We start from the raw sequence: 14,526 nt of genomic DNA on the forward strand, positions 1-14,526 counted from the left end.
CCCAACCGCTGTGCCAATCTTAAGCTTAACCAACTTTGGGGGTCATCTCTTTTATTTGTGGAGGTCTTTATATTCACTTCTGTCGGCAGTGCATCTCGATATTTTTTTTCTTTTCGTTTTTTATAAAATTTCTAATAAACTTTGGTTTTACAGAATTGGACGACGGCACTGGTGAATAGGAAAATACTCAACTAATACCAAAATGTAAGTAGTATTATTTGGTATTATTATAGATTATGAAGTAGGGCTAAATGCTAATTGTCATTTGTCACAATGTACCTACGAGAGTTTTGGCAGGCAAATCGCTCGAGCTGTAAATCAAATGGGGAAAATCACTTTCTCCGTCTCCCTATCAATGATATAACTTACTATTCATATTATATCATTCAGCAATTTAAGAGAGGTACAAATGTATAAATAATATACGATGTATATTTAGTTTTTCTACTCTATATTTAGTATAATTTAAACTATGATGTAAAGGCGGGAACTGATAAAACTAAATACCTATATAATTATTATTATTATTTATAGTATTCTACTTTCTTATAACATAAAGAAATTTCGTATACTAATTTCTTTAAATATTAGGTAGGTAACAAACAAAAGGTAGGTTAACACACGCCTATGAATCTAGGCAATTCTATAATTTTCAGGCAAATAAAGAATGGGATTACAAATTGCCCGTTTTATAGTTTAGTAATATGTGGTTATGTCGCCTTCTTCGTTTAGTCTCACTACAACAAACAATATTTAAAAATACAAATAAAACATTCTTTATCATAATTATAAAATATAACGAAGTGCATCAAAGTATTCCCACAACATAATATAGAAAGGCTAAACTACCCCTTAAAAAATGAACAGAAATTCATAAATAATGAGCAATACTCTAGGTACGTCGTTCCCAAATTTAAGACACTCAACTGACTCGACTAAATAACAAGTAATTTATTTATTAGTAAGTAATATTGATATCTGATATAATATCTTATTGATATCGAGTCTACAATTTCGCATTCTCTAGTTAAATATTATATTGTTTGATCACAGAGAAGTAATTCATAACTTTTCCGCATCAAAATGTGTGTTGCCACTTACGTACTACTTAGTCGACATTACAAAATACGAATTAATTGATAATCACAGCGCTGAATTCACTTCCAAGACTCCAAATGGTTTTACTGAATGCGCCTACAGCACGACTATCGCCAGTGTCTAACACACTGAGAAGGGGCGGCTATCAAAAGAAAGGATGAAGCTAGACCGTGTACCTATGAAGCAAGGCGGTTCTAACGAAGCTTTCATCATATTTTTTACTTCTCGAAACCATGCAGAAAGATATATCTTTAATCGAGTAAAGCCTTGTTCACTTTTACTCCAGAAGACTCATGTATTATCGCTCTTCGACAACTCTCCCATAAATGCTCTGTCTAGTATCAGAACACTACTTCTCCAAATCTTAAGTAATTGTCAAAGTCAAAGTCAAATTGGCCTAAAGGAAATTGAGGGTCATAAATTATTTATGTGAAATGACTATAATATATTTAAATATTATAGACCAATTCAATACCTAAAGCGCATTTTAGCGCTATACATATAACACATGGAGTAGGTATAGCTCTCGTCTCAGATCTGGTGCACCCCACTGACACCACGAGCCATTTGACCGCGTGCAACGCAGAGCTTCACAATTAAATGTCGAGTACCTTACTTACCGTAGTCAAGTATCTACTATTCTGTGAATGGCTTAATCACTTTTCATGTTGTCAATTGTGTGTCTTCTGCCCCATTTATCACGGGGAGTGTTTCAAAGGACTGTTTGGCTTTTTCCCTGCCGCTCAGGTTCAGCATCTCATGACTTGCCACAAACTTGGATATTATCCCCACCATCGGGATGTGTGGCGTACCTCTACCGCACTGGTTTCCAAATAACTTTCTACATCGCATAACCATACTGTGGAATGAGCTTCTATGTACAGTGTTTCCAGTACGATGCAACATAGGGTCTGTTTGTAATGTATAAGTTGTTTATGCTGTTTTATACCAGAAGAAATATTTTTTGTTACGTTCGTCTATCTGCTTATTCCATATTATATAAGACACTACTGGAACTAAGTGTTTGACTTGTGGAATAGAGTGTAAATAAGACTACTTTAAATGTACAAATTAAAACTACGCAAAAAAGGCATGAAATTGGCAACAATGTCAGAGTATCAAGTAAACGAAATCAACATGGGTGAAGTAATTTTGATTTATTTTCGTAAAAAATATGTCATATTTCATCATACAATATTTCAGATTCCAAATTTATGTTTATATAATTAAGGTGATAAAATTGATTTTGAAAAGTCATTATTTTATTAAAGACGCTTAGACAAAAGCCCTTCAAATGCGAGTTAGACTCGCATATGAAGGGTTTCGTTCCGTAACACAAAATATCATGTTAAATAGATTGCTCTTTATCTATTTGTTATCGCTCAAAGTCAATTTGAAATAATAGATAAAGTTAAAATCTATTCCGTCACATGAAAAATTTAAAGGTACAAAATTCGATCTTCCACAACTACTAAAATTAGGTTATGGTACAAAAAGTACACAGTTTCACAATCATAGACAATATTCTTCGTCTAAGGCTTAATCTGACAAATCACAATCGGTTTTAACTGACGAGTGACAATTATGACGTCAAACGTCATCAGAGTCTCAGACTTCTGATAACCTAACAAACTTCACAGTGACGCGTCATTTGCGTCGAAATTAATACAAATATTAATTTTTGTGATTAAAAATTGTGATAAGTGTGATTTTATAAACAATCGGGTGATAATATTAATCTTAAGAGTAATTGTTATGTTATTGTTAGTATAGAAAATACCTTATGAGGTAAGCGAGCTTCAAAATTGTCTGACTGAAATTTGTTTGGGATCTTGGGATCGATAACCCGGTCGGCTAGCCATGAGGCGTGATGCTAAGGTTATGTCGCGAAACAGTAACCAGTTTATACTAGAGCTCAGTTCAAGTAACGGTCCCTACAGCCGCACTATGAGGGCTCGTATTACAACCTCGCAACCGGTCCGACCCGCGATCTGTAGTTCTCATAGTTCCTAGCTCCTTTAACTTACTTAGTTGTCCTTAATCCGCTACGCTTCTTAGCAATAATTACTGTAAATATACGATAATTAGCTTTGCTTAATAATTAAGGAGCGTGCACAAGCCCCACACCTTTCAAACGCTCGCAACCTTTGAACTATCCTTGAGACGTGCGCCTGTTTTCCAGCTTACCCTGCCTGCAGTGCGTGCCAAGAGCCCCAGAGTCCCAGCCATTAGATTGAGTGGAGTGTTCCCTGCCCACACGTAGCCCTGTAGGCTGCCAAAATTTCGCGAGACACATCGGATACTTCCTCCAGCATGGAACTGGATAAAGCCCCTACTCTCCATGAGGAAGACTCCAAAGTCACCCTCACTATCAGACTGATTATGCAGGGGAAGGTAAGATTTCATGCACTTTAATACAATATTTTTTTCCTATTGTGAATCTAAATGTTTTTTGTTTACATTATTATTGTGCAGTTTACCTTCTTCTTTACACCTTCAAATGCTTTAATAAATACAGTATTTGTGAGCATGTTCTAACTATTTAGTAGTTATACATAATTTAAGTATAAATTATTATATTTTATGCTGTGAGGAACTTTTAGAAGTTCTTATAGAATATATATTAATTATAATCTTTAATAGAATTCATAGAAAGGGTAAATTTTTTTAATACACATAACAGAACTATAACATAGTTACATAAAAAAATATTTCTTTCAATGTCTTACATGTACAAAATGTATGTAATGTTTCTTGTATTGCCCTAATAGCTGCAGCTTGGTTGTAGACAGTCATGCTACATAAAAATTTAAATGACTAAAAAATGTTATCCCTGTTAATTATCAGAATATCTATAAATAATAGCTTTAAACATCTACAGTTCTCAGTTACAGCTTATTGTGATAAAAAAAAATTTAAATGATTCAACAGTCTGAGACTAAATTATGCATATCCTATAGAAATAGCAAAGACATTTATTTATAAATTCTATTAAAAAATATAACATAAGCATAGTTTTAGCACTGTTACTTCGCTCACAGGGATCTATTTACAGACTACATGTTAAATATGTATATTAATTAAAGAAAATAATGTAAAATTTTCCTCTTAAACATTGAATATACATATCCTTTTTTTCATTATAACTATTAATCCTTCTGCACTATTTTATTCCAAAACTTCCTTTGAAGTAGTTCAGTAGAAATACAAGAATTCCAAAAATAAATTATAAGTTTATGCATTTCAAATGTAGCCTTTAACACTAAGCTCCTATCCATTGGCAAGCCATTTTTAGTGCTTGTATATTGTTGCTCTAATATAATTTCAAATGCATTCTTGGAGTTGAACGTTATATTAGTACTATAGTTACGTTAGTATAATATTAGATTAGAGTTACTTTTAATTGGCTGAAATCCAATATGTAGTTTAATTGGCTCATAGCCATTTATTGGCACTTGTTTCGTTCATCAAATATGTTGATTTGTTTTATTTGTCATTTACACAATATGTTTTGGAATTGATTTATGTACGAAAGGTCTTGCTCTTAATGAGTGATTTTTTTATTATTTTCTTTTGACTTAATATTACTTTATTTGCTTTGCTTGTGTTGTTTCTGTGGTCACACTTTATAAAGTTTTTAATCAAACAATATCAATATTGTTGTTTTATAGTTAGTAGTGTTCATAATAATTAGTAATCCAGTTATTTATAAATATCACAGTGCTTTGAACTGCTCACTTGCATCGTTGAGTCGTCTCTGCTATTTGTGTCATTGAAGATACATGATATAAACTTGTCGAATGCACAAACATTGTTCACATACTGTTGGAGTCAGTGTCTTCGTTGCCAGGAGCTGAGTGATGGCCACAACGATGTCAATAAAACTGTCTACACACATCTCTGTCTAATCTATTTATGTGGGCATTTGGCTTGTGCTTTTAAATGCTAGACAAGATCATATGTTACAATATAAATCATATAACTGATATATTACACATTTACTTTAATCAAGTTATATAATATGTTATAATTTTTTTTGCAGGAAGTTGGCAGTATCATTGGCAAGAAAGGAGAAATTGTCAAAAGATTTAGGGAAGAGGTAGGTTCATAAGATTGACTATTGTTTATGATTAAGTAGTATTTGGCAAGGCCATTCACCAACCGTATGAGCAATGTGTCAAAGTACATATCCAAACTTTCTTAATGATACCACATACTTGAAATGGAGCACCCACCCTCAGGCTATTGAATAATAAATTTAATTGTATGATATAACTTTGTAACCATATTTTATATTAAGAAAAAAGAAGCCCACTGTTTTTCTTGTGCCCTTTCTTTTTAGGTCTGAGGCCAGGGATGAGTAAAAAAATAAGGACTCCATGTCACCTTACAAAATAGTAGGGCACCAAAACAAGCCGGTAAATGTGTAAATACATAGCCCCACGCACACACTTACACTAATACAAGCAGATTGGCCGCCATTATGAGATTTGCCATTGTGTGTGACAGAACAGTTTGCGTCGCAATAAAATATTTAAAAAATGCGGTCGTGCGTTGTTAAAAAGTGTAAAAACAATAATATAAAAGTATTTGTGGATATATGATTATTTAAGGTAGAAAAAATTGTGTAACTGGTATACCCCGTAACCACATACACACTAGCATAAAGGTGCTTCACTTGCTAATATCATGGTGCGGAGTCCTTCTTTTTTACTAGTTAGTGGTCTGAGTCATACTTTTTAGAATGGGTGGTAGTTTTTGACGGTCAATAATTGATATGGTATCCTATTTTGATTAAAAAACTTTGAATGATTCTACCTCCATTTACCAATGTAAAGGCTCACTTTTCAACAACTTTTGTTTCGTTTACTACTATTAATATTATACACTTTTTCTTCTTTACAGTCTGGCGCTAAAATTAATATATCAGATGGATCATGCCCTGAACGGATTGTTACAGTCACTGGCACCATCACTGCTATATTTAAAGCATTTACACTTATCTGCAAAAAATTTGAAGAGGTATGTTGTATTATAGTTCATGTTAAAATGAATGTCATAAGTACATTGGCTACAGAGACAACCATACAAAGACACATTAAATCAAATCCATTTATTCTAATAAGCTTAGTAGAATAATAAGTACCTTCCACAAGCTTTCCATAAATTTCTGGGTATATTTAAACCTTTTATGTATTAAATAATAATTAGAGATGTGGCGACTAGTTGGTAAAGTCGACTATCTGGCAACTAACATAGTCGGCCATTATTCGGAAAAAAACGCCGACTATCCGGCATTCTTACTTTGTGTGTTGAAAAAGTGCATAGAAAACTATATCAAAAGCTATATGTAATTAATCACCTTAGAGTTGGCATATGCAAAAATGCCGACTAGAGATCTTTATATCAGCTGACTAATCGGCCAAAGTCATAAACGGCACATCTCTAATAATAAACAAAGTGTCATCTGAAAGCCTTGTAAATACACCCAGATTAAAATGCAATTAATTAAAGTGAGTTCCGGAGGTATCAATTTGATCAAAGTAAATGAATGACTTATATGACACTTGTATATTTCAGTGGTGCTCTCAGTTCAATGAGGGCGGCGGCGGCGGGTCCCGGGCGCCAATCACTCTGCGTCTGATCGTGCCTGCTTCACAGTGCGGGTCGCTGATCGGGAAAGGAGGCTCCAAAATCAAGGAGATTCGCGATGTAACTGGAGCTAATATTCAGGTATGTATGAGTCGTCCGAAGAGCTGTTTGATCTGATATATGATACCCAAATGCAACATACTCCATAAACAAGCTTCATTCTGATCATTTGGAAGACTGTTCTTTTAAATAACAACCAGTTCCAGTAGGAGGCTCCTTTGCACAGGATATCGGCTAGATTATGTGTACCACAACGGCGCCTATTTCTGCTGTGAAGCAGTAATATGTAAACTTTACTTTGTTTCGGTCTGTAGGGGGCTGTAGCTAGTGAAATTACTGGTCAAATGAGACTTAACATCTTATGTTCAATCGTAGTGCTGCTCAGAATTTTTGGGCTTTTGAAGAAGCCTGAGTGGCACTGCATTGTAATGGGCAGGGCGTATCAATTACCATCAGATGAACAGGACGTTCAGCTGATTGTCCCTTAGCTTAGCTTGTCTTGTCCCTTATTTTCATAAAAAAATAAAATAAAAATATAGGAATGAGCTTATTGTGAGGTGTTTCTAAGCCATAATATCAGAGATATTGTTAAAATAATGAGAGCCACTTTACACTTTTAGGTTGCATTAAAACCTATTATACACATATTTATGCCTTCCAACTAGGGACAAAATACGTAAAATAGTAGGTGTGTTCACTGGTCACTGTCCCTTGAACAAGCATCTATCTATCATAGGTGTAACAGACAGCCATTTGTGCAGAGGATGCATGGAGGCAGAAGAAACACCAGAACACATGCTTATGAAGTGCAGGATTGTGCCCAAACAATGGGCACAAATACTCCAATCACCAGCATCACTCCCAGCCTGCACAAACTAAAAAAAGGCTGCTAGACTTCTGGAATGATGTGGCCTGGTGGGAGTAAGAAGACAAATGAAAACGCACAATAAGCCCAATCAAGAGGCTAAGTGTACACAGCCCAGCTAAACTAACTAACACCTTCCAACCAGACCAAAACAAAAAAAAAAACAAAAATTAGTCTTACTATGGTAAACTTCATTATTATCAGGCTCTCTCGCAAGCCATTGTTCTTATCCAGCTGTTGCTACTCTGTGTGTATCATCACTTCCTACTCTAAATTTTCCAAGCCGCAGTCCCACTCAAGAACTTGCCGACCCCAGAAGGTGTCTGATCTGTGGCTAATGTGAACATCTATTCTGCCACTTTGTCTTGCTTATTCAATGGGCTATCTATTTTAAAGGACGATGTTAACATGTTATATATATTTCAGGTTGCCAGTGAAATGCTCCCAAACTCAACTGAAAGGGCAGTTACAATAATTGGAAGTTGTGACGCAATCACTCAATGTATCTATCATATTTGCTGTGTCATGCTGGAGGTAAGGACCAGGCTAGCGAAACTCTCTAAGAAAAAAGTGATTCACTTGATTGTATGAAACATGCAGTCATTGACAGTTGACAGCTATAATCTTGTAAAAAATGAAGGCAGCCGAAATCCACTATGTTATAAGCAACTGTAAGCTTTCAAACTTATCCAGATTATACTGTGTGGCCAAGCGCGATACTGTTATTACTACTATTTCAAACTTATGTCAAATGCATGTTTCATACTAAACTAAATTTCAATTTTTACTTAGGCAGTCCCTATTACGTAGTATTTATATCCTATAAATATATAATCGTATAATGGCAATGGCAAATTTTATGTTAATGAATTTTTGGCTGCAAAATGAGACAAAGTTCTACAAATGTCTTATTTTTAATTAGTGTTATGCAAGCAACCTTATTATGCAAAATAAACTTGTAACCAAAATTTATGAACGATGCGTGACCCGAACGGTTGGCTCAGTTGGAAAGGAAGCAGAGAGGTTACGAACTCGAGACCCGCATCATTCATAAATTTTGTTTATGAATTTCATTTGTACAATTATTCGTAGAGGTGAGGGATATAACTTTAAAAGTGACAAATTGTTCAAACCTATTATGACTGTAGTACGTGTGTATACTGCATAAACTTCTAGGTCGTGTGTAAAAGATTTTATTCAGTAGAATTTAAATTTGATTCAATTTGTTGTTATAAAGTGATTACTCCCACATCTGGGATTAGTAACACAAAACTGAAAACAAAATTTTATTTATGTAATTAAAATCGATTTATAAGAAATCGAAAATAAATAATTTTAAAGGTAATTCTCGAAACAAATAATATTAATAATAGTTATTTATGCAACTGTTGTGTAATATGGGGTATTAAAACATGAATGTGGGTTTGTGAATTATCACAATTTGGATGTAGTTCCTGAAGTATGTTCCAAGCCACAAACATCACATTTTAAGGAATTGGTGTTTAAAGTTTAATAAATATTAATGCATTCCATACATGTGGGTTGGGCTACTAAGTCATGATGTCATTTAGAGAGTGACAGTAAGGCTGCCATCTCTTGTCAGTTCGTTAATATGAATCATGTGACCTTTGTGAGTTTTGTGTTCTTAACTCAATTTCGACATGATTGTGGTTTGGAACGTTTTTCTGGAATTACGTCCAATTAAGTATCACATGATTACAGCACTCGTTTGGATGATGTAATATGGTTATTAGGACATTGGGTGTTTTAATGTTGGCAATAAGCTGTTTTAGAATTTTTAATAGAGAATTTAAAGCATGGGTGTAGATAAAAATATTTATAACATTACAGAGTCCTCCCAAAGGCGCAACCATTCCGTACAGACCAAAGCCGAATGTGGCTGGACCGGTTATCTTAGCCGGTGGACAAGCGTACACCATTCAAGGAAACTATGCTGTGCCTGCACAAGATGTAAGTTTTAAGAAAATAATATTTAATTATACATTATTTTCTTATTTTGATAGTATCAATGGAATATTAGGTTCTGTATTATAATCATAGCAACTTAAGACTTCAAGGCAATAAATAAATCAATCATTTGATTGTTTTATATATGTTTAATTTAAATAAAGGCACATAGAGGCACATCCACACTTATATTATGTCTGACAAGCTGACCCGGTGAACTTCGTTTCATCTGATGTAGTTGTTTACTTTTGATTCGTGATGACTGGTTGCACTATGTTTGTTTAAAATGTTTAGTTATTTACTTAGAAACTTGTTTATGATAAAAAAAAAAGTACGAGTGTTTTATGAATAGAAATGCACTTTACTTATTATATTGTAATTGAAATAATTTGTACAATGATAAAAATGTAAATCTTGATATAAAAGAGTGGCAATGAGTTTCTTGCTACTTCTTCTCATTAGCTCAACACTTTACGAAGTTGCAGTAGATTCAATAAGAAAAAAGTCCGTCGAACTATGGCCCTGCCCACTTCCACTTCAGTTTCGCAATCGTTTGGGCTATGCGGTGACTTTGGTTCTCCTACGATTTCCTCATTTCTGATTCGATCTCGCAGGGAAACTATGAGTATAGCGCTTTCCATTGCCCTCTGAGCGACTATGAGCTTTCTCATCAGGGCCATAGTTAGCGACCACGTCTGCGTACCGTAAGTCATCACTGGCAACACACTGGTGTTCAGAGTAAAGAGATCTAAAGAAATCAATATTATACTTCTTTGCAGGGTAATATGGCAACCCTATAAGCTGAACTCAAATCAATATAACATTATGCTGCTGTGTCTTTCCTGGAAACTGAAAATAAAACTCTGAAAATATTTGTCATTGAACTTTTGGATTGTTGCTTCAATAGAACATCATAATCGTGAAATTAAGAAAACTTTATGAATGACTCGACTCAAATTTTTGAAATCTCTCAAATCAGAAAATACTCAACCTCTCTCCATAGTTCTGAAACTATGTAGTAGTAATAGTAAGCATCTGTGGTATAGTAATTGCAATAGTTATAAGGATAATAAAGATAATAAACTGAAATCTAATTTCATTAATTTAAATTAATAGATTTTTTAAGTATTTCCGGACCGGGAATCGAGCCTGCAACATGAGAAAAAAATTACGGGTTGCACTTCGGGAGTGCCGGCAGAAGTGAAAACTAGAACATTAACGTTGTGCATTTTTAAATATTTTTTAATGCTTAGGGAATTGCTTTATTAATCAGTATAAAAGTACTAGCATTTATGTGGATAAATACAATAATAATTTATTGCACTATCGTACACAAAATGACAATTTATATCACATAAAAAATGTAATACTGCAGAACTATTACAATTATTTTACATAAAAAGGATTATCTCTCAGAAAAATCAACTTTTATCCATAATTTCAACGACCTACAAATTTTCAATCACGCCACGTGTACTGACGCGAGTTTAACATTTTACACCCATTCCAAGACAAGTGGTTAACGCCGCTAAAGAAGTTTTTACTTCAGATATTATTATTATTATATTTCGCACAAACACGTACAACCCTAAGGCCCAAGCAAACTCCCACCATAAGTAAACACGAGTGGAGGGGACACGAACACCAACGATACATATAACAATCTCTTCTTCAATTATGATCGCCTGGTAACTAATCACTGTATAAAATTAATTTCAACGACTGTCTTACGAATTTTCGATCAGGGTCACGTGTCTTGACGCGAGTTTAACCCAACCCAAGAAAAGTGCTCAACGCCGCTAAAAAGTTTTCACTTAAAAAAATACCCTGTAGATTTATAATACCCTATCAAAAGGCTACATCATAAGGCTCATTTGATTGCTACATAACATAGCATCAGAAATGAAAGGAATATTATGAATTTTAAAATTTGATGTAAAATATTATTCAGAAGCTGACATTGCCGTAAGGACATATAACTTTGAAATTGTAGTGGCGCTCAGAATTTTTGGGTTTTTCAAGAATCCAGAGCGACTCTACTAATGGGCAGGGCGTATCAATAAAAATCAACTGAATGTCCTGCTCGTAACGTCCCTTATTTTCATAAAAACAAGTTTGCAGTGAGAGATATTTTGTACGGAAAAATGAAAAATATTTATTTCATTAACAAAAATGGTACAAACTATAGTGGATGTGACCTTCTATTAAGTGAGGTGACACCTGTGCCAGAACGCTCTTCCATATCAATTAATATTAACAGTACCAAAAACTAGGGATCACAATTAAAGTCTATAAAAATATAATATGGCAAATAAAAATATTATGCGAACAGGATGTCTGTCTGTGTGTGTAATTATGTGAAAAATGGGTGGTTAAGGTTGTCCACTTCCAAACAATTTTTCCGACGACGTGTATAGCCGAGTGGTTAGCGATCCTACCTACTAAGCTAGAGGACCCGGGTTCGAATTCCGGTAGGTGCAAGCTTTTATATGATGAATATTGTTGTTTGTTTCCGAGTCATGGATGTTTATATGTATTTATGTAAGTTTAAGAAAGTATATTGTGTTAAATATATTGTTGTCTTACACCCATAACACAGGCTATATGCTTCATTTGGGACAAGATAATTTGTGTAAAAGTGTGTCAATATTGTTATTATTATAATGTCAACTCGATGCATAAGGATCAAACATTTTGTTAATTTACTAACAATTCCTGGTTACATGATAGCAAACAAATTCTGGTCAGACCAGGCTTGACATACAGTTGGAGAGAAACTGATTTGTGGATGTGCCTGTGTGCCGGACTTTATAATTATAAATAAGGGCTTATCATTTCGTTATAACACTATATTTTCGATGTATAATAACGCAATTGTGGGATAAAGGCGCGTATTTCGTTACTTCCGTGAGTAATGTATTTAATCTACTGGAGTTAATATATACAGTACAATATGGTTAGGACACATAAAAATTAATCATAGTAGGTAATATTAGATTAACCCTTGATAGTGCGTTTCATTGATTTCGCAATAAAGTACAGCGCCATCTATGATTACATAGAATAAACTTAACTGGGGTTGAATGTATTCACAACAAAGTTAGGTCAGGGTGAGCTCGTTGAGTATCTTGTTAGTGTAAGTGCGGCGTTGTCAGGCGGTGTGCGCGCCGGTGTTCCCCCTGCTGGAGATGAAGCCGCCTCTGGCTGGCGCTCTGCCGCCGCACCACTTGCTGCCGCCGCTGCACGACCACCTTGTGAGTCTCCGACCCGAGACCCCCCCCCCCCCCACCAACCCACCCCTCGGACCCCGCCCGCGACACCACCTCATAGAACAACCCCGCCCTGTGATCGTTCACCCCAGCACTAGGGCAATACATGCACACTTAATTCTTCTTACTAAATGAGGAATGTATTCCTCTACAAACAACGAATAACATTCTTATTTTTACACAACTAAAATTTTGAAAACAAAATATTACGTACAATGCTGAACGGTTGGCTCAGTTGGAAGAGCACTCGCACGGAACGCGAGAGGTCGTGGGTTCGAGTCGCGTATCGATCATAAATTTTTGTTTTCAAAATTTTATTTGTGTATTAATCCTAGAAGTGTGGGTACTTTAAAAACATAACAAATTGTTTACTTAAATCTATTTTTAGTCGATATTTTTCAAGCATTTAAGTACAACGTGTTCTGGTAAAAAGACTGAATCTCAGCTAAGAAGGTACAATGTATAGTATTCAAATTTAAAAAAAAAATATATTAATATCTAAAAATAAATTTAAAGTAAATACAACTTGAGTACCCGACCACAAAATTCACAACACTTGCCCATTGTGTACAGTTTACAAATCAGTAAATTAAAATGGACTGTATTAAAATCTTACGATTTTTTAAATATTTTTCATATATTTTGGCGATTACTTTGTTGTTTCTATGAGGTTGGTGTAATGTGTGGTATAATATGATTGGTGCTGCCCCATACCCCAATTATAAATGTGACCCCTGTAGAATTACCCTCTGCTACTAAAGAAATAGCAATAGTAAATCCCGGTGTTATGGTTTAATTTTTCACTTTTTTGCTGCCATTATCTGCTTTTTGAACAATGTACCTGATTGAAAATGTATATTTGCACCTTAGTTTAAGTATTGGTCTCCGCTGCGCTCCAAATAGATACCGCAGGCGTAGTCGCAAGGTGCGGTAACTTTTACTACGCCCAAATGGTCGTACTCGAGCCAGACTCGAACAATGTGAGACGTTGACGTGCCACATGTTCTGTTAAACTTTGCTAATAATTGAAACTAAAATGTCTGGTTGCGTAGTAAAATTATGTAAAAATAATACTACAAGAAATAAGAAAGACAATGGGATTACATATCATCAGTAATTATTTTGTATTTTATTAATTTCAATGTAAAATAACACGAAGCTTATGTTATCAAATTTGAAAGATGCCATTGAGTGTCAAGATGCCACGCACACAAGCATGTAATAGTTGCTGCAATAAAAAAGCTATTGTTCTTTGGTAGTGCGGTATCTAATTGCAGCGCAGCGGAGACCAATCCTTAATCTAAGATTTGCAAGTTATTTCCTTTTGCTTGTTAGACGACCTGTAGTAAGCTTTTGTTATTTTCGGCATATGTTAAGATAAATATATATGAATCATTAGAATTGTTATATTATTTCATTAGTGTAATCACGACTAGCTGTATCTGTTTGTTTTCTGGCATCACCGAGACAAATGCTTTTAAATTTATCAATTTCACTCAGAATTTTTTATCAACATTTAGCATACATTGGTATATAATATCCTTTACTGCACCTTTCCTATTTTTGTCTTCACCTTAATCTATCCCCTGTTTAAAAGTGATAACAATATTTTCTTTTATAATCTAAAGCATGATGTAATGTTATACCCCCTTATTCATAATAGTCTGCTAACTT

General features: G+C 34.5%; 2 protein-coding genes across 5 annotated transcripts in view; one reads left to right on the forward strand and one right to left on the reverse strand.

The window, feature by feature from the left end:
• LOC126965039 (poly(rC)-binding protein 3) overlaps window positions 1-14,526 on the forward strand; it is a 137,176-nt gene that overhangs the window by 102,106 nt on the left and 20,544 nt on the right. For 2 of the 4 annotated variants that reach the window (XM_050808469.1, XM_050808467.1), the window contains exons 1-7: window positions 2,722-2,886; window positions 3,281-3,492; window positions 5,141-5,197; window positions 6,004-6,120; window positions 6,679-6,831; window positions 8,042-8,149; window positions 9,467-9,586. In XM_050808469.1, the coding sequence (XP_050664426.1) occupies window positions 3,412-3,492; window positions 5,141-5,197; window positions 6,004-6,120; window positions 6,679-6,831; window positions 8,042-8,149; window positions 9,467-9,586 (636 nt within the window). In that variant the 5' untranslated portion in view covers window positions 2,722-2,886; window positions 3,281-3,411. Of the gene's footprint in view, window positions 1-153; window positions 205-2,721; window positions 2,887-3,280; window positions 3,493-5,140; window positions 5,198-6,003; window positions 6,121-6,678; window positions 6,832-8,041; window positions 8,150-9,466; window positions 9,587-10,362; window positions 10,859-14,526 lie in introns of those variants that run through there. The other 2 variants (XM_050808470.1, XM_050808468.1) reach the window with 2 other exon arrangements.
• Window positions 1-14,526, reverse strand: part of LOC126965076 (ELMO domain-containing protein 2) — a 250,333-nt gene that overhangs the window by 41,098 nt on the left and 194,709 nt on the right. The gene's annotated exons all lie outside the window — the stretch shown is intronic.

This window comes from Leptidea sinapis, chromosome 6 (genome assembly GCF_905404315.1).
Source record: "Leptidea sinapis chromosome 6, ilLepSina1.1, whole genome shotgun sequence".
Lineage (NCBI taxonomy): Eukaryota > Metazoa > Arthropoda > Insecta > Lepidoptera > Pieridae > Leptidea > Leptidea sinapis.